At 48.4% G+C, this 26,095-nt stretch overlaps 1 protein-coding gene across 24 annotated transcripts in view; it reads left to right on the forward strand.

Annotated features, from left to right (window-relative positions):
- DYSF (dysferlin) overlaps positions 1–26,095 on the forward strand; it is a 223,366-nt gene that overhangs the window by 11,277 nt on the left and 185,994 nt on the right. For 10 of the 24 annotated variants that reach the window (XM_032652800.1, XM_032652805.1, XM_032652802.1 and 7 more), the window contains exons 1-3: positions 243–441; positions 12,485–12,540; positions 13,751–13,842. In XM_032652800.1, coding sequence (XP_032508691.1) covers positions 351–441; positions 12,485–12,540; positions 13,751–13,842 — 239 coding nt within the window. In that variant the 5' untranslated portion in view covers positions 243–350. Of the gene's footprint in view, positions 1–242; positions 442–7,197; positions 7,317–12,484; positions 12,541–13,750; positions 13,843–26,095 lie in introns of those variants that run through there. The other 14 variants (XM_032652801.1, XM_032652812.1, XM_032652808.1 and 11 more) reach the window with 3 other exon arrangements.

Genomic DNA, 26,095 nt, shown 5'->3' on the forward strand with positions numbered 1-26,095 from the left:
CGGGACGGTGCGGGCTCCCGCTAGCAGGCGGGCGGGCGACGCTTCCCAGCTGCGTAGCCGAGCCGTGCGCCCCGCGTCAGCTGCGCTTCCATTCCTGGCGGGGGCGGGGACCCGCGGAGGGGACCAGCGCCCCCCGCCGGCGCCAGGCTGACCCCTGGCCCGCCCCGCCCTCCGCGGGCAGGGCGGATCCGGACCCTGGCCGGAGGGGAGGGTCCACCCAGTGGGTGTCCGGTGTCCTCGCCGCGGCCTCTCGCAGGCGCCGGGACTTCTCCCGCGGAGGCGACAGCTCGCTCCCCTCTGGTGCGGCTGCCTCGGAGCCGAGCGCTTGCTCTGTGGGGGCCGGCCGAACCATGCTGAGCTGCCAGCTGGTGAGGGCCAGCAACCTCCCCAGTGTGAAGAAGGACCGGCGCAGCGACCCGGTCGCCAGCCTGACTTTCCGAGGTGAGAGCCCCGTGGCCGTGGCGCCCGTGCGCCCGCGCCACCGACTCTGCGCGCGCACCGCCGGGTCTGCCGCCCCGGGTCCGGCGCTAACTGTAGTCCAAGCCATAGTTTCTTCCCCGTCAGCAAGGACAGAAATCTCAGAGAAATTTCGGTCCTATCTTCTGCCGAGGGGACGAGGAGGATGCAACCGAGCACGATAAATGCCACAGTGTTCAGAAATTTTGGAAAACCGGAAGTGCCGTAACAGGTCGACAGTTAACACTTTTCTAAGACCGAGGCCCAGAGGGAATAACGTGCGAGCCCTTAGCGGGCAGTGGTGAGGGCGGGGTTGGAGGATGGGTGCGGAAGAGAGAGGAATAGGATCGCTTAAAAACTGGGTGTGGAGACCGTGAAAGTTGTGTCTTGATTTCATTCATTCATTCGTCCGTCTTTCTTCAGCACTGGCCATATTGAATAGGCCGTGTCTCAGTTGGGAGGAAAAGGGATAGAATAGAGCGGATGTAGCCTTGATACAAAAAATTTTGAGAGTTCAAGGAAGTTTTTTAAATGCAAAGAGCCTAAACACCTGCCTGTGGTACTTAGACCAGAGAGGGTCTCTCAGTTTGGGGCAAACACCCCAAAGGACTCAAACCCCGCCCCCTTCTCACCAGGCACCCTTAACTCCCGCCTCAAGGCAGACATTCCCACGGGAGGAGGTATCTCAGGAGGGGAAAGGGAAGAGGAAGGATCTGTCAAAATTAAGAGAAGGAACAATGGCAGTGAGTCAGGACCCCGGTTCTGCAAAGAAAGATAATTAAGGAAAGGGAGAGGGTTTTCCTCTTACCACGAGGTGTATCCTGTGGTTTTGTGGAATTAAAAAACGTGTGCGGCGCAAAAGGTGGTCAAACGGAGAGGGACAAGTGGCTGGTGTTTTCAGGAGGTTAGAAAAAGGTGGGAACACCAAGGGGGCTCTTTAGCTCTGACCCACGATCGCCATCTTCTCCCCAAGCATCCCAAAATGATGATAACCGTAGATGAAAGACACAGTTTGGCAAAGTGAGAACTAACTGTAGCTTTTATTCTTTGATGTGTGACCATTTACATTTTATTCCTCTTTTGAAAAGTGTGAGTCGAAACAGTTTAGAAAACTCTTCTGTTTTCATTAATTGGTGATATTCCTGGGTGCCTACTATGACATGCAGCATCCAGACAAGGTCCCTAGTTCTCCCTTAGGTTCAGATTCTGCTTAAGCCATTCTTGTGTGGAAATTATGGGGCCAACACTGGCTGGGAAAGAAGCTCCCCAAGGACCCTGAGCCCAGGGCCCTTCATCAGCCTAGGTCTCTTAGATGCTTTGGACTTCTTTTTCATCTGTTCACCACTCTCTTTCCCTGGTTCTCTGACGGTTTTGTGGTAGCTACTAATCTCCCCATTCTGCAGACAAGGAAATGGAAACCTGGGGAAGTGTCCTGGTCATGGCAGGGAGTGCTTGGAGTGGGCAGTGCCCTTGAGTCCAAATCAATTGAGGTCCCTCTTGGCTGTTGCCCCAGCCCAGGTACCCCAAGCACATGCACCTGCTGTCCTCTCCCCATCTCTGCATTCCCCTCCCTTTATAATGCCTTACTATTTATTTGCACTGACAAGCGCCTAGCAAAACTGAAATATAATGGAATGTACCATCTCCAGCTGTTCAAAGTCTATTTATCTTTCAAAGCCCAGCTACAATGCCACCTTCTCCAGGAAGGCACCCAGGATTCCCCTGGCTATCATTAGTCTCTCCTCTCTGGATGCACAGCACCTTGTTAGGTCTGCTAGTGCACTCGCCCCAGCCGGGCTGTGCTCAGTACTTTGCTCCATAATTAGGATCGCAGGACTCCTTGAGGGCAGCATCTTGTCCTATTCATCAGGATGCCTGGTGCTGAGAGCAAACAGGTGGTACTCTCTAGCGTGTGCCCTTTCTGGCCCAGTTACTCACCATCTTCCAGATGTGCCTGGGAGTCTCAACAGTCTGGGGCAATGGTTTTCATGTTTTACTGTGGCTGAGAATCTTCTGGGGATTGTGCTTGAAAGATTCCTGGGTCCTATCCATAGGGGCTCTGATGCAGCAGGTTTAAGTGACCTAAGAATTGGCATTTCCATACCTGATGCAGGCCATTTTGGAACCACATCTTGAGAGAAATTGATGTGAGATGTGGTGGAAGGTGAAATTAATGTGACCTCCCCCACCCCACAGGGGTATTCATGCTGGACTTTGGGGCCGAGTTGATGCTTAGGGAAAGGGGCTGTTAGAATCAGACCCAGAATTTACAGATCATCTAGCTTGGGGTACTCAACCCCGGCTGCACATCAGAATTGCGTGGGGAGCTTTCAGAAAAAACACTGCCAAACTCCCTGTCCCTCCTCTCTTGAAGCGAAACTTCTGGGGGGAGGGGCCCAGATATAGGTGTTTCTAAAAAAATCTCCAAATGTACAGGAAGCGCAGTCAGGGGTGAGAAGCCTTGTTGGAACACATCATGGCACAGAGGGGACTGGACTGCTTGCAGAGAAGTCTCCGCACTGTGTGCTGGGCTCCCACTCGGAGCGGAGCCCGAGGAGCTTGGGCCTGGCCAGGCCCACTTGTCTCACAGTTGTTCCGGGCATTCCAGGCTCAGATGTAATTTCAGGACCTGCCTCCCAAAATAGACTATGAGCTCTGGGAGGCTGGACTCTGACGGCCCTTTTATGTGTTCCCTCTCTCAGGGCTTTAGGATAGAGGCTTTTAATGAATACTTATCATCCCTTTGTTCTTGTATTAATTAATTAGTTAGCATGACTACCTACCATGTGTACCTGGGCCATGGTGGAGATTTTTGACTGACCATCTGCGTGAATGAGCAGCTTCATTTCCTATAGCATTTAATGAGCTGTACTTTTCTGCCCTGCCCATTTCCCACCCTCTAATGTCATGATTTACATCCCTTCATTCATGCATTTAGTTCATTGAACAAATATTTATTGAGCACCTACTACATGCTGGATGCTGTTCGAGGGGCTGGGGATGCATCCAAGAACAAAACCAGATCCCTGTTCCCTTGGAGCGCAAACATCTTATTTCCTTGAAGTTTGGCTCTCCTGTGCCCCCACTTAGTGACTTTCTACCCTGCTTCCTCCAGGCTCACCAGTCAGAACCCGAGTCATTACTGCCCCTTCCCTTTCCCTCCTCCCATCAGTCCTCTCTTCCTCCCCGTGTCTCTCCAGTCGCTCTCTCTCCCTTCCCCCCTCCCCTCTCATCTATCTCCTGGGGAATCTTATAGAACCATCTGTAGGTGGGCCCACGTGACTTACCTGTATAGGGAAGGTGAGCTGCAAGGACACCGGACTCTCTGAATCTAGCTTTTTGAATATTAAAAGTTACTTTAGGGCTTCCCTGGTGGCGCAGTGGTTGAGAGTCCGCCTGCCGGTGCAGGGGACGCAGGTTCGTGCCCCGGTCCGGGAGGATCCCACGTGCCGCGGCGGAGCGGCTGGGCCCGTGAGCCATGGCCGCTGAGCCTGCGTGTCCGGAGTCTGTGCTCCGCAACGGGAGAGGCCGGCCCGCGAACCGCAAAAAAAAAAAAAAAAAAAAAAAATTACTTTAAAGCATGGAAAATAGCCTGTTTTCTTTAGGTGAACGTAACATGTACTCAATGTAAAAAAGGATGAGACAAAAGTAAAAAGTAGCCCCCTATCCTTATACTTCAAATTAACTTGTCAACAATTTGACGTATTTCCTCCAAGATTCTTTTTTCTCTTTTTTTTTTTAAAGCAATTTTAGTGTGAAATTTAACACCTAAGTAAGTACATAATATATAAATGTACGCTTTAATGCAGTTGTTCTCAGTTGGCAATTTTGTTCCTCAGGGGACATTTGGCAATGTCTGGAGACCTTTTGGGTTGTCACCACTGGGTGGGAGGATGAGGTACTATTGGCATCTACTGTGGGTAGAGGCCAGGGATGCTGCTAAACATCCTACAGTGCACAAGACAGCTCCATGACACCCGCAACAATGACTTATCCATCCCCAGAAGCTAATACGGCCAAGGTTGAGGAACCCTGCTTTAATGGATAAATTATGAAGGGAACACCCATGTCTGTCACTCAGGTCAAGGAATTGAACCTTACCGGTCCTACCCCTCCACCAGAAGTCCCTAGACCCCTTGCCTTCCTCCCTAGAGATAATCCCATCCAGATATCTTTTTTCCAGATGTTTGCATATTTACATTTTCACTCAGTAAGAAGCCAGGGGCATTTTTGTATCAGTAAATATTCTTCTGCACACCTTCTAAGTTTTATTTTATTACATGGATGCACCATAATTCAGTTAATCAACCCCCTATTAAGGAATATTTAGGTTGTATCAATTTTTTAATATTTATATCCAAAGCTTAAATTATACTGTCACTATGAGAAATATCCTGGTGACCAAATCTTTGCCCACTTATTTAACTATTTCCTTTTGGTAAATACTGGAAGTGGCGTTGCTGTGTCAGAGGTTATAGACATACTTAAGGCTTTGCCACATTTCCCAAATTGCTATCCTGACAGTCTGTACCAACTTTATCTTCCCATTGCTGAGCTTGAGGGCTTATTTTCTTATAATTCTGCTAACACAAAGCATTATCATGCAAATTTTTAACAATTTCTTAGGTTCAAATAGTATTTGTGACCTTTCGATGTTATTGCCTATTTACATTTATTTCTTACTGAATTGCTTTTTAATTTGCCCAGTTTGGGAGGGAAGAGATGTTTGTCTTTTTCTTCATTAGTTGTGAGTCCTCTTTACATATTAAGGACATTAAGATGTTGTCATAGATGTTTAAAATATCTTCCCCAGTTCTAACTGGCCTTTTGAGTTTAAAGACTACCCCTCCTAGAGAGCATTCCATCACAGCCAGTATATCCACCTGCCACCACCCCTTCCTGACTACTCATTTTCTGGAAAGTATGCTTTCAGTTAAGATTTAGAAAGATTGAGATGGAGATGGGAGTTCTTGAGGTGAGAAGAGTAGGGCTCTGCTAGGGAAGCAGGGAGTGACTGCTGCCCAGTCTTGGGGTGTGCAGGCTTAAGTCAGGGCACAGATGGTGGGGCAAGTATCAGAGTTATCAGAGTGTGCCTACCCTTTTTGTTAGGGGGTATCTGTGCCAAGAAGTAAAGCAGGCCTTCCTTCAGCAGAAGCCAGGGCTACCTTTTCTCCGTTTACCACCATTTCTCTTGTCCACCAGTTTTTGGTTTTCTGCTGGTAACTTTGAATTTCTATCGCTTTGTTTATCTGATGGGTATTCTTTCTTTTTTAAAATTAATTAATTTATTTATTCTTGGCTGCATTGGGTCTTCATTGCTGCGTGTGGGCCTTCTCTAGTTGCGGTGAGCGGGCTTCTCATTGCTGTGGTTTCTCTTGTTGCAGAGCACGGGCTCTAGGCGCACGGGCTTTTGTAGTTATGGCACGCAGGCTCAGTAGTTGTGGGTCTCGGGCTCTAGAGCGCGGGCTCAGTTGCTGTGGCGCATGGACTTAGTTGCTCTGCTGCATGTGGGATCTTCCTGGATCAGGGCTCGAACCCGTGTCCCTTGCACTGGCAGGCGGATTCTTAACTGCTGCACCACCAGGGAAGTCCCTCTGATGGGTATTCTAATGAGGTGTCAAGAGAGTGCCCAGCACAGAGCAAGTCCTCAATAAATATTTGTGGACTAAATGAGAGACTGCATTGAGGTTGCCTGCACGATCTGAAGGTGTCCTGCCTCTCTGACAGCGGGTCCTGTTACCTGACTGGTGGGCAGAAACAACCCGTCTCTCTCTCTTTGGGAGTCCCAGATGCCCCATCTTCTCTTCTCTCTGCTCCCTCTCTAGGTGAACGGCCCCGCCAGCACTCATGCATCCCTGTCAGAGTCTGAGATGTGTTCTGCTCCCACCACCACTTCTGCCTTCCCCACCCAGATGCCTGTCAGTAGACCCCAGGCCTGCTACCTGTGTCCTCACCATCTTCCACCTGGACTTAAAAAAAAATTGTGTTAAAATACACATAATATAGGGCTTCCCTGGTGGCGCAGTTGTTGAGAGTCCGCCTGCCGATGCAGGGGACATGGGTTCGTGCCCCGGTCCGGGAAGATCCCACATGCCGCGGAGCGGCTGGGCCCGTGAGCCATGGCCGCTGAGCCTGCGCGTCCGGAGCCTGTGCTCCGCAATGGGAGAGGCCACAACAGTGAGAGGCTTGCGTACCGCAAAAAAAAAAAAAAAAAAAGACATATTGGTCAACTCACTCAATTGATGTCATGGCCTGCTAATGGGTCCCAATTTGCAGTTTGAAAAACACCACCCTAGGGACTTCCCTGACGGTCCAGTGGTTAGGACTCTGCGCTTCCACTGCAGGGGGCACGGGTTCGATCCCTGGTCAGGGAACTAAGATCCTGCATGCTGTGCAGTGTGGTCAAAAAACAAAAAAGAGAAAGAAAAAGAAAAACACTACCCTACAGCCATGGGTGACTGTGGTCTCGGAGTGTGGGTTGAGTTGGGGTGGGTGGGCTGGGGAAACAAGTGAAGAATTTGCATGGGGCCCAGAAGAGCCCTCCCATGGCGGGTTCACTCCCCTTCACTGAGTCATTCAGTCTGGAGGCACACCCTAGGGCTCCAGCATGATTCTCACGGGTGCCTGCTGGCCTCCAGTTCTGCAGAGTAATCTGGGGAGAGGATGTAATCCCCTCCCCCAACCCCAGCATGAGCTGTGAGCTCTCCTGTATCTTTAACTATTGAGTCTGTTTATTTACAGACATAACGCCACATCTCTCAAGGCCAGAATTGATGATCAAGGACAGGACAGGTCTAAATCCATGATGAGGAAGGAACTGTTTCCTAATTAGCAGCCTGACGTCCTCTTCCTTGGCGTCTGTAAGTCATGTGATCGTGCCGGGTTAACGTTTCATTTCTTTCTGGCTCTTCTTTGGGGATGTAGAGCCTATCAGTGACCACTCGCTTCATGTCATCCAGAGGGTCCCAGAGTTGGCCCTTCTAACCGGGACTTAGTGAAATCCCTTAGAGGGAGTTTGTTCTCCTCATCTTCAGGGAAGGCAGGAAGTAGAAAATGTTTAAAAGACACTTTGCACAGGGCTTGGCACACAGACACTGCTTAGTTGCTGCTAGTCAGGAGCACCTGGATATGTTTCCAAGTGGACAATTCAAGAGAGGCTGCAGATGGAATTTTCCATGTTACTCCTGTAGGTCATGGAAAGTTGATAGGGGAGGGGAAGTGAACACTTAGATAGCATCTCATAGCCCCTCAAAACTGATACAGTAGACACTCTTTATTATTGTCATTTTACTGCCAAGGGAGACAAGGCCTTAGAGAGATGACAAGTTCACTTAGTAGCGCCTGCTGTTTGAATGACTCCAAAGCCATGTGTTTAACCTCTGCTGGAGCCACACCAACACGGCCCCCAAGGGGATTCAGAATGATTGAGCCAGGGCGCAACCTTTAAGAAGATAACAGGGCCCCCCGAGGACACCTGCCCGCCATTGTACTTTCTTTCATCCCCTCTTTCTGTTGACATGTAGCCATTCTGCGAATGCAGTCTCTGGCGTTCTCTGAGAAGAGCTGTTCTGTCCTCTAGTGAGGAAGTGAACTTGCAGTCAACTTGGGAAAGAAAAGGACCCATTCCTTTGGCACCCGATTACTGGGCACCTTGCTATATTCTAGGGTTCCTAACATGAGGAAGGCATGGTGTCTGCTCTCTGAAGCTCACACTCTAGTAGGGGAGACAGACGTAGAAGCACACAGCTGTCCTGCTGTTCGATACATGTGGTCACAGCTTGCAACCATCTCTGTGTGGGAGAGTCGGGGCAGGCTTATCTGAGCAGAGACAACTGAGCTGCCCATTGAAGGATCAGTAGGAATTCACTAGATGCATCAGAGTGGGGCACAGAGGGGAGGGGAGGGGAAGTGAACTCACATTAAATGAGCGTGCTGTGTGCCAGGCAGCTCAGTCATCTTATCTCGTTTAATTTTCCCTACAGTCCCTTAGGGAGGTATTATTATGACCTTACAGATGAGGAAACTGAGATGTTCAATGAATTTCCTAAGAGGTTCTTCAAGTGTGGTACGAGGACCTCTGGGGGACTCCCCAGGCCTTTGAGCAGGTCAGCAAGGTTAAAGCTATTTCCACAATAACACTAAGATGCTATTTGCCATTTTCGCTGAGTCCATATTTGTACGACTGGTACAATAGCACTGGAAGGTGAAACTGTTGGTGCCTTAAGACTAATGAGGGCTTTGGCACCAAATTGTACTAGTTGTTGTATTTTTCACCCTCGTGTAATTTGAAAAAAAAAAGCCAGTACTCACAGGTTGGGGGGAAAAAAAGCCAGTTTTACTGAAGAATGACCTTGATAAAGCAGTACAAATATTAATTTTATCAATCTTGATCTGGAGTTACACGTTTGTAATATTTTCTGTGTTGAGATGGGAAGTACGCACAGAGCATTCTGTTGCACCCTGGAAAATGAAGGTTGTTGCAAGAAAAAGCCCTGTGTGACCACTTGAGTGGCATGCTGAACTAGGCTTTTTTTTTTTTTTTTTAATGGAATACTGTTTTCACTTGAAAGAATGACTGACAAACTATGATCGTTCAGACTTGGGCATCTGATAGACATTTTCTTGAAAATGAGTGAGTGCGCCCGCCACTTTAAAAGCTGACGTTTATCATTTGTTGCCCATCATAAAATTTGAGCTTTCAAACAAAAATTGGAATTTTAGAAAGCTTCTGTCTTCCAGTTTCCCAGTATTTAATGTCTTTTCTGATGAGACTGATGGTGATATTAATGAATGTGATTTTTCAGTATTATATAGTGAAACGTGTCAACATTTGGAAGGTCTGCATAACTCAGTGAGCAAAAACTTCCCAAATGAGCAATGCAAGATGTTACAGAATCATGTGTGGATAAAAGATTTATTCAAAATGCAAGATAGGACAACAGATTTTAATGTAACAGAGTACAAAATGTTCATCACTCTGCTTTCAGATTTCACACTGCAGCTCACCTTTAGGTTTAAGAAATACTACTTATTGAGGGTTTCCCTAGTGGCACAGTGGTTAAGAATCTGCCTGCCAATGCAGGGGACACGGGTTCAAGCCCTGGTTCAGGAAGCTCCCACATGCCACGGAGCAACTAAGCCCCCTGCGTCCCAACTACTGAGCCGTTGCTCTAGAGTCCGCGAGCCACAACTACTGAGCCTACGTGCTACAGCTACTGAAGCCCATGCGCCTAGAGCCTGTGCTCCACAACAAGAGAAGCCCCGGCAATGAGAAGACCACGCACCGCAACGAAGAGTAGCCCCAGCTTGCCGCAACTTGAGAAAGCCCGCACGCAGCTACGAAGACCCAATGCAGCGAAAAATTTAAAAAAAAGAAAAAGAAATAATACTTACTGAGTTTTGGTGCAGTATCAGAGAAGGAGATCCACAATTATCTGAAAATTTATTAAAATGCATCTCCAACTATATGTCTGGTTGGGTTTTTTTCACAGATGTCAACTAAAACAAGACATCTCAATGGACTGAATGTAGACAGGATAATGAGAATCCAGTGAGGCATTAAAGAGATTTGCAAAATGTAAACAGTGTCACTTTTCTGTTTCCTTTGTTTTGGAAGTTAGTTATTTTTCGTAAAAATATGTCACTTATGTTAACATGTACTGGGCTTATTATTGTTAATGTAATATTAATTACTAAATAAATATTTTTAAATGCCTCAGTTTTAACCTTGAATACAGTAAAAGTTGATAGATACAAGTTACCTTAGTAAAAGCTCCTTAGGGCCCTCAATAAATTTTTTCCTATGGAAGTTTTTCTTTTTTTTAAATAAATAAAAAAATTTGTTTATTTATTTATTTATGGCTGTGTTGGGTCTTTGTGGCGAGCGGGGGCTACTCTTTGTTGTGGTGCAAGGGCTTCTCATTGCAGTGGCTTCTCTTGTTGTGGAGCACGGACTCTAGGCGCACGGGCTTCAGTAGTTGCGGCGCATGGGCTTAGTTGCTCCACGGCATGTGGGATCTTCCCGGACCAGGGCTGTAACCAGTGTCGCCTGCACTGGCAGGCAGATTCTTAACCACTGCACCACCAGGGAAGTCCCGCCTCAATAATTTTTAAGAATGACATCCTGTGACCAAAAATTTGAGAACTGCTGCCCCTAGGGTCTCCCAGAAAATAAGTATTCTATGGTGGTCTGTGTCATTCCAAAGTCCACGTGCTTTTCCCACAACAGTGATTTGCAGCAGGCGGTGAGAGGGGTTGGGGGCTCACCCTCTACCACTGGTGGAGGTTTCTCAGGATCTCTGAGGGGGCTCGTGGGGCTGAATCTTTGCCTTAAGTCTACCGATTCTCCCTCAGATGTTTCTTTCTCCTGGGTTTTCCTTTGCTCCTTACTCTGTTGTTTCCTTCCTCCAAATCCTTCCCCCTACCCGGCTTGCGTCCTTGACCCACCTCTGCTCCCCGCTTCTCTCCATGCTCTGAACCGGGCCACGGGGGCTGACCCTACAGAAGGGAAACGGACAATGCTCAGTTTCAGAGGAAGACTCGGGCGTCCTGGGAGATGTTTCCAGAGGCTTGAGGGGCTTTCATGGTCCAGACAGGACTCTGTAAACACTGAGCAGTCCAGGTGAGACCAAAGGCTTCTTACTGCCGGGTCTTGCACAGGCAGGGTTGAACCGGTGATCTTTCAGATCCAACCCAAATATAAGTTTTGTGTCTGGCGGAACACTTTTTTTAAAAAATTATTTTTAAAATTTATTTATTTTTATTTATTTATTTTTGGCTGCGTTGGGTCTTCGTTGCTGCGCGCGGGCTTTCTCTAGTTGCGGCGAGCGGGGGCTACTCTTCATTGCAGTGCGCAGGCTTCTTATCGCAGTGGCTTCTCTTGTTGCGGAGCACGGGCTCTAGGTGCACGGGCTTCAGTAGTTGTGGCTCGCAGGCTCTAGAGCGCAGGCTCAGTAGCTGTGGCGCACAGGCTTAGTTGCTCCAGCATGTGGGATCTTTCCGGACCAGGGCTTGAACCCGTGTCCCCTGCATTGGCAGGCGGATTCTTAACGGCTGTGCCGCCAGGGAAGCCCTGGCTGAACACTTTTAATCGTCCATTGAACACAGAATCATGTCTGTTCTGATGCTTAATGGAAGAGCCAGACGTGTTTAGCCCTTTCTGTGCCCCTCATTCACCCCTTAGGCCCAAACTCCAGAGGGAGCACTCAGCAGTCTGCCGCCTGGGGTGCTGTGGCTCTTCCCAGCTATCACAGCATTAGTTCTTCTTGTTGTCTATCTCAAAGCCCTTCTGCATTCCCTCGGCCCAGCCCTCAGGAGCAGGTAGGACAGCCTGCTTCAGATAGATACCTTCAAGGTGAGAGTGAGGTGGATCTTTTTAAAATTGAGGTAAAATTCACAGACCCTAAAAGTCACCATTTTAACCATTTAAAAGTGTACAGTATAAATGGTTTTTAGTATACTCACAATGTTGTACAACCATCATCACTATCTAATTCCATAACAGTTCATCACCCCAAAAAGAAATCTCCATTAAGCATTCACTTGCCATTCCCATCTCCCTCTAGGGCCCTGGAAACTACTAATCTATTTTCTGTCTCTGTGAATTTGCCTGTTCTGGACATTTCATATAAATGGAATCATACAATATGTGGAGATAGATTGTTTTAAAGAAACATGGAATATTTTCTATGAAGATCATTCATTCTGAGAATCAGAAACTTTACAATTTAAAAACTTTACTTAGAAAGTCAGGAGTAACAATAACAAACTCATTAAGAAGAGTCAGGCTGGGTATTTTCCTTTAAACAGTCCTTCCGATGGGGCTGCTGTTTGTCCGTCCCAGAGCTCAGAGATGTGTGTGATTGGCATTGGGCTTTCATTGCAGACTGGTGGGATTCTCAGGGACTCGTGGGTTTTGTAAGGTTTCCTTTGGCGGGTGAGGTGCAGTGCAGGTCTTGGAACTGGCCCTCACTTGGGGAAGGCGCAGGTTGGAGTACGTCTCTTCACTCCCCCTCTGTGTCTCTCGTAGGGGTGAAGAAGAGAACCAAAGTCATCAAGAACAGCGTGAACCCCGTGTGGAATGAGGTATGCGAGCTTCCCACCTTCCTTCCTTTCCTCCCTCTGCTGCCACTGTCTCTGCAGGGACGAGTCAGGGGGCTCAGGCAGAGGCAGCTTTCTCAGAGGTGTTGTCATGGAGAGGAGGGGCTCTGGTCCGGTGTGCAAAACGAAATCCTCCCGGCACCTGGGAGGAGGGGTGGTGGCCTGGCCTGCGGTCTCCCCCGTGCTGTGGTTACGGTGTGGAGAGGAGTGAGGGGTCCCTTGTCTCTGCTTCTTTCAGCTCTGGCCAGCCAGGAGGAGGGTGTCTAGGGCTCTCTTACCTGCTTTTTCTCCCTTACACAGGGCCGTTGTCCTTGCCCAGAACTACCTCCTCCCCACAGCCCTCCCTGATTCATCAGGTCCTCCTCTGGTTCCTGCCCTCTCAACCAGCTTTCTTTCTTTCTTTTTTTTTTTTTTTTTCCCTTTGGGTTAAATTTAATACACTGTTTCAGAAAAAAACTGACAATGTTTAGGTAATTTAAACTATAGGAGATAATTGCCTATTTGCAGTAAATCATCTGTGCAAATGATTTACTTAAGGCACGTTGCAATAGCCTTTAACAATTTTAATCAGTAAATCTATGTTGGCAGATGCTCATTTATTTGCTCACCAACTCAAGCTCTTGCTGGTCAGGGTATTATCTGTGCAGAGATTTGTCACTCTCTAATTGCAAAAGAATTGGCTCCCGTCTGCTACATAACTTGCTCTTGTTCGAGACTTAGTCAACCAGCTTTCTTTATATGGCGCCCTGGTGGTCTTTGGAAGCCCCATCCTTGTGTGGATGGGGTTGGGATGCATGGGGTGCCTTTGCTCTGAGGAGGGTCCTGGGGTCTCTGGAGACCAAGGTGGCACTAATGCATGCTGTCACCAGGCGCCGGGCTGCCCCATGAGCACACTGATCTTGGGCCCTGAGGGTCGCCTGGAAGTTTTCCCAGCTGGAGACTGGTGGAATTGAGTTGGGGAGGGGGTCATGGGGGTCTGGTCTCCTACCCTCTTCCGCTGCCTTCAGCTCTCGCTGTCCCTTCTGAAGCTCTGAGACCCTGCTACTCATGTATTCATTCCTTCTCTCATGCATCCTTCCCTTCACCAGTAGTGGTCACAGATGCCTGCTCAGTGCCCCAGGGGGACCTGTGGGGACCAGACACAGTCTCTTCTAGGGGTCCATAGGTTAAGACATCTTTTCTCTTTTTCTTCCAGGGCTTTGAGTGGGACCTCAAGGGTGTCCCCCTGGACCAAGGCTCCGAGCTTCACGTGGTGGTCAAAGACCATGAGACGATGGGGAGGAACAGGTGAGGCGGTGAGGGGGACTCTGGCCCGTGGGTGTGTATGGGTAGGGTCGTGGCGGATGTAGACTACAGAATGTGGACTCTGGAGAGCTGGTGTTTAGTGAAGACCTGCCACTAGTGGGCCTGGCCCGGTGGTAGATCTGGGGGAGAGGGCTGGCTGCAGTCTTAGGAACTCAGCCATGGGTAAATCTGAGAGCTTCCCAAGTGACAGGGAAGGAAGATGGGCTAGGATCAGATGTGCATGTGTTTCCCCAGACAGCCTGTGCCCCAGGGAGCAGGGAAGAAAAAGGCTCTCTGGGTCCTGCTGCAGCCCTGAGGTGCCTGGCACGGCCCTCTCTCCCTGCCCAGCACAGGCTAGGGAGGGCAGTGGCACATGGCGCGAGGCAGGCCGAGCGATGGCTTCGTGAAAGAGGTGGGACTCGAGGTGAGAGTTGTGGTTTAGAAGTCGGAACAGTAATGATGGCCCACACTGACTGCCCACCGTCCTGTGGCAGTGCCTTCTGGTGATATTTCATGTACGTAGTAGGGATGGTTTCCAGGCAGGGGCAATAGTAGGAGCAGAGTTCAGAGTTTTGTGGTGGCAAAAGTAGGCTCTCGAGGCAGGCGAGGGGTCCTTCCTCGTGTATGGAGCTCCTGGGCCTTGTGTGTGCTGGTGGCGGGGTGGGCAGGGCCAGCCAGCTTGCAGACTGATGGCCCTGTTGACTGTGGGTAGGGTGACCTGGGAGACACAGCCTGAGAGCGCTCAGTGCCGGAACCTTGAATGTCAGGGCGGGGCTTCAGCCGGTCCCTGCTAGGCCTGACGGGGGTGCAGCTGTGTGAGGGGCCGGCAGGGGTGGGTTCATGCTCTTGGTGCCATTCGCTGAGGTCTGGACCTGAGGATCGGGCATGGGCTTGCTGTTTTGTGACCTGCTGACAGTAGAGCCTTTGTTTGGGAACTGGGTCAGCTGGTGTCTGGGGCCCGGCTGTGTTTCCCTGGCAGGGCGAGAGTGGGAGAGGGAAGGAGGGAGGATTCAGAGACCTGGGGAAGGCCGACAGGGGTCTCAGCCTCCCAGACATCTGGAAAGTTTGAAATCTTAAAAAGCTTGGAAGAAAAACGCAGCCACCACGGTCTCTCTGTGTCTCTGCTGGCTGTGGGTGCAGCGCGTGATACGTGTGCGGAGGATGGAGGCACTTCCACTGGGCCCTCCCAAGGTAGGGCTAAAAGGTGTGGGTCCAGGGCGTCTTGGGTCCATCTTGTCCAGCCTGGACCTCAGCAGCCCCCACCTGCACAGGGTGCAGGTTCCTGCAGGGGCAGGAACTCATTCACACTGTTACCCCAGCACAGGTGTTTCATGGAAAAAAGGCAGCTTCTGACAAGCATGAACGGTTGACCTACAGGTGAGGGAGGAGCAATGCTGGACTCTGGGTGGTCCTGGAAGGCTTCCTGGAGGAGGGCCACACAGACTGACTCGGAGGCCAGGGTTGGCTTTAGAGAGGAGAGGAAGGGAGGGCCTTCCACTGTTTGGGCATGGAGGGCAGCAGGCTAAGGCCTTACATGTGGGATTCAGTCACGTGACTTGTGCAGCCCAGTGAGAAGGGAGCAATGGGGCCAGGTTGGGAGGGGGCCTCTGACACCAGGCTGAGGATAATAATAGCAAACCCACAACAGCTGATGTTTACCAAGAGCTTAGCCAAGTGTCTGGCCCTGTGCTGAGTCTTTATATAAAAGATCTTTTTTAATCGTTAGTTGTTACTATTAGACTTGTCATTATTACGGAGGGAAACTGAGGCTCCAGGAGATTAATTTCCTCGAAGGCTACTGATGGCAGAGCTGTGATTGAAGGGCAGGTCTGCAACATGGTCAGAATCACGGAGCCCCTGCACCTCTCAGAGGCTCCCGGAAGCGCCAGGCAGGTGCTGGGCCCTTCTGGAGAGAGCATAGCAAGGCAAAGGCATGCAGAGGGAACACATGTTTCACGTTCATGATCACATTCAGTACTTTTCAGGCCCTGTGGGGAGATTTCTAAGACCATGAAGGCAGCAGGGGATGAGAACATATTTTTGATCAACTCAAGGGCCAGGCTAGACCTCGGGGTGATAGCAGGCCAGTGCCACACATGGGCCGGCCTGGCTCCGTGGGTTGGAGATCACAGCAGGGGCAGGCTGTCTCACACATTGGAGCCCTCTCGTTGGCCCCTGTGGATGTCCTCTGGCTCCTGGGGGCAAGTCAGCTCCCTGAACACCAGTTTCCCACATGACCAGGTAGGTCACTTGAGAGGGCAGTGTGCTGGAAATCAGTTCCTCACACAGCAATTTGCAGAAGAACTAATTCACAAAGCTTCCCGATTCACCAGAAACTTCTTTCTGATAACTACTTGAATGTAATTTTTGAGTTTTTCAAACATTTATCTCAATTTTGCATTTCTAGCGATTAGAAATTAAATTTTAATTCAACTAACTTTGAACTTATATTCACAAACATCTGAAGAATTTCAGAAATAATAGAATTTTAGCTTTGCTATCGGAGCCTCGGAGCCAGTGGGGTATGCAGGCTGGAGAGCAGTTTGCTTGGATGGAAGATGCATGAGGGGAAACCCACTGGAGTAGCGGGAGGGAGGCAGGTACCCACAGGGTGCTTCTGTAAGGCCCTCATGGTTAGAGTGCACAGTACGTTCATGCTGCTCATGAAATGTGAGAAAAGAATCCCAGTTAAGGGCTTCCCTGGTGGCGCAGTGGTTGAGAGTCCGCCTGCCGATGCAGGGGACACGGGTTCGTGCCCCGGTCCGGGAAGATCCCACATGCCGCGGAGCGGCTGGGCCCGTGAGCCATGGCCGCTGAGCCTGCGCGTCCAGAGCCTGTGCTCCACAACGGGAGAGGCCACAACAGTGAGAGACCTGCATACCACAAAACAAACAAACAAACAAACAAAAACAAACCAGTTAATTAAAAGTATTAAAAAGTCTAACACTGTAAAAGTAAGAAGCATTTCCAGGAAGTGGAAAGAGCAACGATGTGATATTTTACGTTCTAAAAGAGAAAAGGGAAAAAAAGTCAGTGAATTCAATTCAATGAACGCTTTACATAGAACACCTACTCACTACCCTCAAGTTGGCAGTGTCTGGTCAGGAAGCAAATAGGGACATAACAGGTGTGACGGTGGCCGCTGCCATCTGACTGCCCTCAGTTTCAGTGAGATCCACAGGGTCGTCATGCAGCAGTTCCTTCCTTCCTGGCAGTCCTGGGTGGGCTGTGAGCCCACCTAGGGTCCTCCTGGGTCTTCTTCCGAGCGAGGTGCAGCACAGCCCTCCACAGTCTCCCTCTGTCTCCTCCTCTCCGTCTTCTGAACCTCCATCCTCTGCCTCCACCTGTTTCTAGAGTCCCCTCAATGCCTCACTCATTCTTTACCGCCCCTCACTCACACCTCTGTCTCCACATGTCTGTGGTTTTGCTCCTTTTCCTTCCTGGTCCCTCTCCGTTTATTCCTTCTGTCCTCTGACTCTCCCCCACTTCCACTCTCTTCTCTTTCCCCAGGGCTTCTGGGATTTTTGATGTTTCTGTGTTTCCCCGACGACCGTTGGCAGTTTTGGGTGACCTTATTATGCCAGCCTGGTCTGTTGGCCTGGAGTGGGGTCTCGGAATCTCTCAGGAGGGGAAACTCAGGCTGGATACTGTCTCTGGGCCATTCTGCACCCCACCCATCCTGAAGCAACTGCAGGGGTGGATCAACTCCATGCCGATAAAATCAGGTTTCAAATGCACATAAGAGGAAACTTCACTCCTCTGGATGGGAGACACTCGTGCAAACCCAGCTAGGCTGGGTCCTGGACTCAGTTGAGTGTCCTAGGCTTCACTCAACAACTTCCTGCTTACTCTGGGCTTCTCAGAAGGATGCTGGAGGGGAAGATGACCCTGATCCCTGACCAGCTAAGTTTGACCCCTGGGATGTTCAGCTGAGAAATTCCCAATCCAGGCTATGAGACGCAAGCGCATCATCGGCAGCTTTGACATAACATGCCAGTGCCTGGCCCCGCCTGCAAGTTCTCACTTAATTGATTGGGAGCGGGGCCTATGCATCATTACGAACTCCCAGGCGTTAGGGAGTGAGAACCAGTCGTCTGCACTCCAGACCAGTGCTGCCTGGTAGAACTTTCTGAGATGATGGAACCATTCCGTGTTGGCTAGTGTAATTGAGGAACTGTATCTTAAGTTTTATTTAATTTTAATTAATTTAAATTTGAATAGCTCATGGGCGTGCATAGTGGCGGCTTACTGTGTTGGACAGCGCAGCTCTAGATTTTTAGAACGGTGCTCCAGCCCTGGGTGCATCTTAGAATGGCCTGGGAGCTTTACAATAGATCAGTGTCTAGGCACAAACTGATTAAAGGAGAAGCTGGAGTCGGGTGCAGGCGGCAGCACTTCCTGAAACTGCCCAGGGGAGACCAGTGTGCACCAGGGCATGAGAGCAATGCTGGCACTTCTGCAAGGAATGGCTCTCAATTATTTCATGGATTAACTAAGAAATAAATATAATTCTTGCCATAGTTTCTGGATGTGGTTATTGGTAGAAATGATTACCATGCAATAATTATGGGCAAAACGGCACATGGTAAAATTGTTAAGGAAATGAAAAACTGACTGAAGAATCCTGTTGGTAACTGTAAACACTGACCTGAGAGAATCAGACTTAACAGAACTAATTCCACAAAAGAAAACTCAAGAATGGAAGAGAGCTATATTGGATAAAGCTTGATATGAATCGAAAAATGAAAAAACAAACAAACAAAACCCCCCCACAAGAAAACTTTGCACCAAACCTGTGTTGGGAAATTTAAACAGAAAATAATTGTTACTAATGACAATAATTTTGGTAAAATAAAAATGAAGATTAAAAAAAGAAAGGAGTTTAATTACACTGTATAGAAAATACCTCAACAAATTAAATGGGCTTAATTTAATTTGTTCTGAAAAATGCCTTTCCAGTAGAAATTAATTAATGTAGGTGTATTTTTTTTTAATTTAAATGTTTGGTAGATGTAAATATGGGAGCAAAAGTCTCCATGGGGTCAAAATGTCCATCTGTCAAAACACCAGGGTTACGGAATTCCCTGGCCATCCAGTGGTTAGGACTCTGCGCTTTCACTGCAGAGGGTGCGGTTTGATCCCAGGTCGGGGAACTAAGATCCTACAAGCCTAACGGCCCAGCCAGAAAAACCCCCAAAAAACGAAGCAAAAAAACCACCAGGGTTAAAATGATACTCACCTTGACCACCATAATTCACTGGCCCCAGCCCTAGCCAGGCCCAGGGTAGGGTGGCCAGATTCAATAGAGAAACATATAGGACACTCAGTTAAGTTTGAATGTCCCAAATGTTGCATGAGACATATTTATATTAAGAGATTACCCATTGTTTATCTGAAAGGTAAACTTAACAGGGAATCCTGTACTTGATCTGGCAACTCTATTCCAGGGTGGCTGTCCCCCCGCCCCCCCTTCAATCAAGAAGTACAGAAGGAGACCCAGATTTACACCAAGAATCGGCTAGAAGGCACGCTACTGCCTTTAAAGAAGCGTTCCCTTAGGCTCTCACAATAGCATTTTCTTTAGAAGAGTGTGATTCACTCCCAACCTTTCAGCGATCTGGTGACTCTATAAAGTGGGGCCTTGAGGGCTCTCTCAGCCGCACACAGAGCCTGGCCTGCCTTCACCTGCCCTGCGATCTGGGTTGTCAGTATGGTGTCTGCCACTGACGGGGGCCCCGGAGGCAGCTCGGGTACCTTCCCGGGCACCGTTGCTCCCTGTCCTTCCTCCTCAGCTGCTCCTCCTCTCACCCCGACGTCAGCCCCGTGAGCTGGTCACGGAATGAGCTGGAATGAATATGGACTTTGGGAAGAGCTAGGGTCCAGACTCAACAGCCCTGTGGCCTTGGGCAGGTCCTCAGCTCAGCTTCCGGAGCCTGTTTCCTCCTCCTTAGGGAGTATTAAATCAAGTGCAAAAGCACATCTCAGGGACCTGCCACAGAGGGCTGCTCCCTAAATGGCAGTTCCCTTCGGCACATCCCCTTTTCCGTAGCTTCCCTGTGCTGCCCTCCAACTGCCCCAGTTGCTTGAGTCCCACTGACCCCAGCCCTATCCCATCAAAGGATGCTCTCAGCCAGATGTGGTTTGAAAACGGACTCACTCATTCATACTGAAGTGTTGGTGGCAGCCTGTGGCTTAACGTTTTGCTCCTTCTCTTAGGAATGTAGGCGATGGTGCTTTATTTCCCAGACTCCGCTTAGACCAAAAATGAAAGCGCTAACGGTGAGCCTTTCGGCACCGCGATAGGCTGTGAGGAGATGTTTTGGGAACGGTGGGTCTTCCTGACGTAGGTGACCGTCTCCTGTAGGGCTGTTGCTGACCCTGGAGTAGGTCTTGGTGCCCCCAGGGTGGAGGTAGGGCTTGTCCTGGTGTCTCCGGGGACAACGGGCTTAATCTATTGAGGGAAAGCAGGGGTTGCTAGGAAGGAGCTGAACATGAGTCTGTCACGTGCAAGAATGTAAGGAAGGTCGGGGCGCAGATCCGGCCAGTGGGTGCCTTTTACTCACACCTGGAATGAGTTGATGTGGCCAAGGGGTTCCATCCTGGCAGGGGCAGGTGGTCTTGGTCCCCCAGGTTGTCTACATAGCTGAGCAGGGCAGTGGTGGTGGCTGGCATGAGAGTGAAGGTCAAAGGCTACTCTCGGGAGCCCCACTTTCAGCAGTGGGTCTCATCCTGGCACTGCCTTGACCTGGACCTTTCTGAAAGGCAATCACAGTACCTACAGTGCAGAGTTGTTGTATAATGCGTACGTGTCAAACGCCTACCCTGTGCTTGGCACATTGAAGGTGTCCAGTACATGGGGACTGTTGGTTGTAGCAGGATCTATACAGATGCACATACAGAAACCACACCAGTATGTGAACATTGCAGCAAGTGCATGCCCCGTCTGGACACGTGCTGTACCTGAATATGAATACATTCTTTTTTATTTGAAAAAACACCCCACAAGAGTATAAAAATTATCAATGTTTTTATAAGCAGAAGTAAGCTCCAGGATTTCCCTGGTGGTCCATTGGTTAAGACTCTGTGCTTCCACTGCAGGGGCCATGGGTTCGATCCCTGGTTGGGGAACTAAGATCCCGCATGCCACATGGCACAGCCAAAAAAAATAAAGTAAAATAATAAGCGTAAGTAAGTAAGCTCCATTTTTAAAAGTTTATAAAGGAAAAAATGCATGTTCTCCAATCCGCTCCTTCCCTTCCCTCCAGTGGTGTCCACTGTTGACCGTATATAGCTTCCTCAACTTTCCCTAAGTGTCTGCAAGCATCTGTTTATATACGAGTGTATTCATTTACTTACACAAAAATGAGTCACGCCATGTATATTGGTCCCCATGTGGCTTTTTGTCATTTTATCACGAACCGTTTTCCCAAGTCAGTGGATATCGGTCAACCCCATTTTCAGTAGTTGTGTTGTATTCCACGGTGTGAGTGCACCATAATTTATCCCACTGTAACCTTATTGACTGGTATTTAGTTACTTTCTAGTTTCTTTCCTGGCCTTCCACTGAACATCTTTATCCAAACGTTTTTATGTTCTTATACTATTTTTCCTTTAGGATAGGTCCTTAGAAATGGGATAACATTTTCATCAATTCTGCCAAATTGCTTTTCAGAAAAGGTGTCCTGAGTTACGTCTACCGACAGTGTAAAAAAAGTGCCCGTCGATGTTTTATTTTTGCTAGTGCCATGGGGGAAAAAAGGTATCTTATAATTTGTGTTTCCTTAATTGCTTGTAAAGTTGAGCATCCTTCCACGTGTTTATTGCCCATTTGTATTTCTTCTTCTGTCAGTTGCCTATCTTAATCCTTTGAGGTGCTTGTTTTATTCTAACTAATTCATGGTAGTTTGTACGTTTGGGATCTTGTTAGGAATATTGACCCTCGGTCTGTTTTAAGTATGGATGGTATTTTCTCTCTGCTTGTCGTCTATTGGTTGCTTTGTCCTGGTGTCATTCTTACACAGGAATGGATGTTCACCCAAATATGCCTGTGCACGTAGACGTTTAAAAAGGCAGAGAGGCAGTTTGCTGTTGTTAGAAGTTGGGGAAAGTAGGCCTATGTTCAGCCTCCAGGTTTCAGCAAGCCAGTTGGCAAGCCTCCGGAATCCTTGGGGGGCAGTTTTGAGGCAGGAATACTTACAGTCCACCATCCCATTGTTCTCAGCATCCTCGGAAGCATTGACCATATCCTTATTTTCCAAGGATTTTTATAACTATATTTTGTCCTGGATCCTATCCAGGACATCCCTGTGTTTCGGAATAGTTTTTCTTTTGTCTTTCTCTGGATTGAAGTGGAAAACTATTTAGAGTTACCCTTGGGCAGCCCCTGGAGGATCAGATACTGGCAGGAAGTCTGCCAGAGGCCAGGCGGGCTGGGGTTGTGTGCCTGTGTGTGTGTGTGTGTGTGTGTGTGTGTGTGTGTGTCCTGCCAGGTCAGGGGCTATCTGATTTTCCTGTTGTGCTGACTCACTGAATCTAACGAGGAAGGTGCGGCTGAGTCAGTGATGAATGGGTTTGAGTTGTAATACGTATATTTTTAGTTGACATGTCTTTTTCTTAGTTTAAAAGATAAAGAATGAGAAACGGACACATGGAGACCTTTCTAGAGCCTTTTTTGGGAAATAATTTCAAACTCATAGGAAAGTTTCAGAAGAACATCCACACACTTTACTTAGACTCATTTATTGGTAATGTTCTATTCCATTTGGTTTATAATATTCTCTCTCTCTCTCTCACTCTCTCCTCTCCCTCCGCCCTCCCTTTTTCTCTCTCTCCCATTTGAGGGTAAGTTATACTCATCATGGCCCTTTATCCTTAGATACTTCTGTGTATATTTCCAAAGAGCAGGGATTTTTTTTACATAATCACAGTAAGTTACCAACTTCAGTCAATTTCACATGGTTGCCTACTTTAATCTACTGTTTGTATTTTGATCCTATCAATTGACCAAGTTATGTCTTTTATAGCATTTCCCCCTCCCTTTCCCCCAGTACAGGATCCCCAGTATAGATACCCATAGTGAATTTCATCATCATATTTCCATAGCCTCCTTTACTTTGGGACATTTCCACAGTTATGACAATTTACATTTTTGAATAATACAATACCCCAATTAAAACAATAGAATATTCCTCATTTTGGGTTTGTCTGGTGTCTTTCTATCATGGTTATATTCATGATCAGATTCGGTTACTGACTCCTAGCTGGAATCCATCATAGGTGTGTTGTGTTTATCTCAGGATCTGGAGGTGCATGGTGTCCCTCGTTGGTGACGTTCACTTCAATCACCTGTCAAGGTGTTGTCTGATTTTTCCATTGTGTCTTTACTGTTCTTTTTTTCCTCCTTGACGTGTGTTAAGAGACACTTTAAGGCCCTGCCAATATCCTGCTCATCAAAATGTCCCCCTAGATTTAGCATCACAGGTGACTCTTGCTTGACTGATTCAGTCTTTACCATGAAGGTTGGGAACTGGTTTTCCATTGCCAGCACTCCCTTCACATTTACCAGTCTGGGCTGTGTAAGCCTTTCCTGCCGGAGGCCCTAGTGATGGTGCTTGTCTAACCCCACTGCTGTCATGCCTGGACCCTACCCTGTGCCTGCACTGATCATCGGCCACCCACACTCTCACTGGAGCCTCCCCCCTTGGCAGGTATGTCATCCAGAGTTGAAAGACCTGTGAGAGTCTCCTCCATCCTTCAAGGACAGAGCTAGAGTCAGGAAGAAGCCTATTCAGGGCCTGGATTATAATGTTAGAAAGTCCTTCCTTCTGTTGAGCCACAGTCTCTCTCCCTGAGATTTTGAGGGTCTCATTTCTATTCTACCATCAGGAGTGACCAAAAATAAATCTTACCTCTTACATATATTATGACAGTCATGATCTAACGTGTCCCTCACTTCAATCTGGTGGGGTAGTATGTGCAGAGGACAGGAAGGTGGTGAGTGGGGTGACATTTACCAAGCACTGTCTGTGTCCCAGACACAGTTGGGGGTGTTAGGTATGTGAACTTGGATTTTACAAGAACCCTCTGAAGTGTGCACTATTCCTGTGAAGCTCCAACAGTGCAGGGGTGGTTGTCCATTTTGTGTAACCAGTATCCCCAATACCTACAATAATTAGGTGCTCACTACATATTTGTCAAATGAATAAATGACCTTTACAGATGAGAAAACAGGCCTCAGAAAGGTTATGTAACTTGTGCTCAGCCACAGAGCTGTCGCATGGCAGAGCTGAGGTTCCAGCCCAGGTAGGATGACTCGAGAGCTCTTTTTCTTCATCATTCTATGATAAAATTTATTTTTGGAAGATAGTTGAGAGGAAGAATGTTTTCAAAGTGTTGCTAGAGGTTGAAAGGTATAGTTTAAAAATGTTGGCACTGACTCAACATGTGAAGACCATGGTTGGCGTGTGTGACACCCAGGGTCTGCCACCTGGGGTGTCCCATGAACCAAGCAGGGCAAGAACTGTGTCCTGCCAGCCTTCCTGGGCCACCTTCCTTCCGGGTGTCTGGGGAGAGGGCTTGTCTTACATTCACTTATTGGTCAGTGTCAGTGTGAGCTGCACCCACTCCTCCCATCTAACTTCTCCCTAACACAGCTCCTAGCACCTGGGGATGTTGTCTTCTCTGGTCTGCTGCACCTCGGCTGCCTCACCTGTTCATTCTTCAGCTCATGGCACCATGGCATATGGGAAGGCCTGGGGTAATGGATGGAGGGTCTGCCACCCCCTGCAGGTGTGGAGGCCACTTGCAGTGGAAGAGCATCTCTCTTAGGTCCTTCAGCTATCCCTGCCACGGGCATGGCTGCCTCTCCCTGACTAGCTGGCTTCTCCTGGGGTCTCAGCCAGCTGCCCTGTTGCCAGACCTGTTCCGCACACTCGGCCCTTCCCTTCCTTCTTCTCCTCAGGGCCCAGACTTCAAGGCCACCCTCTGAAAGCTCCAAATGCATAGTGTAGACTACTAGACCTCTCGACCTCCTCTTCATAGAAGAGTGTAGCCCATCTACAGGGTGCAATTACTGAGCTCTTTAAAATGACCATTCACCCCTGATCTCCCCAACAAAGAACTAGCAGGCTTGTGTTTTAAAATGTAGGTTTTGTTATTATTCAGGTATGGTAAGCCAACAAATCAGGAGATGATTACTATTGAAGGGATAGTTTGTTACAGCTCCTCAGAGGAGGGGGCATGCTGCACCATGGGGGCTACATGGGGAAGCACCAGGGTCAGTCAGGAGGCAGGGGGAGGGATGGGAAAGCATGGGCAAGAGCCTTTACTGTGGTTTCCTCATAAAAGAACAGGCAAGGCAGGGTAGGCGGGTTTAGGATTGGCTAGTTTGAATAATTTCAGCAGGCTCTGGAGGGCAGGGGCTATGTGAAGTTATGTGGTACCTGGCCCTGGGGTTTCAGTGCAGGGGAATGTTGGCTGAGTGTGAGTGCTCGATAGAGAAGGGGGTGGGGGTGTGGGCTCTGGATTGGTTGGTGTGCATATGAAAGGTGCAGTTGCAGGTGAGTCCTTTCTATCTCTAGGAATTGACTAGTCCTGGGAGGGGCAGCCCCTCCAAAGTGAGCAAAGCCCCAGATATCAAAACATCAAAATATCGAAAATAAAAAGGCATGATTAATACAGCTTGGAAATAGATTTTTTTTAAAAAAACCAGATCAGATTTATAGCCTGGGCTCTCTTTTCCATGGATGAAGCAAAGGGTCTTTTTGTGTCTTTCATGATGTGCTCATGGGGCTCTGAGGTGTGCCACTGGTCCAGGATGGGGTCTAAGGCAAGGCTCTTGGAGTCTGGCTCTGTCTGTTATTTGTGTGAAATCAGACAAGTCAAATGCCTTTCCGAGTCCCAATCTCCTCATCTGTAAGGTGGATTGAACTAATACCAGTACCTACCCCGCAGGGCTAGTGTCAGTTTAACCGCTGTGGCAGTTTAACCACTGAGTGTATATTAGACACTCTATACATGTAGAGTGTCTAATATACACTCAGTCAGGAGGCAGGTAGCTCTTAGTAGAATGTAAGTTCCATGAGGGCAGGCTCAGTGTTTTGTCTGATAGGCAAAATAAGTATTTGTTGAATTAATAAATTATAAAATTTAAAAAGAGTTTTTGTGCTTTGTTTTCAAATTTAATTTTTGAGTTAGTAAAAAAATTTAAGGAGTTATAAAAGCAGACTCTATTTTAAAAAATGCAGCAAAAGTTCTC

Source organism: Phocoena sinus, chromosome 13 (genome assembly GCF_008692025.1).
Source record: "Phocoena sinus isolate mPhoSin1 chromosome 13, mPhoSin1.pri, whole genome shotgun sequence".
Taxonomy (NCBI): domain Eukaryota; kingdom Metazoa; phylum Chordata; class Mammalia; order Artiodactyla; family Phocoenidae; genus Phocoena; species Phocoena sinus.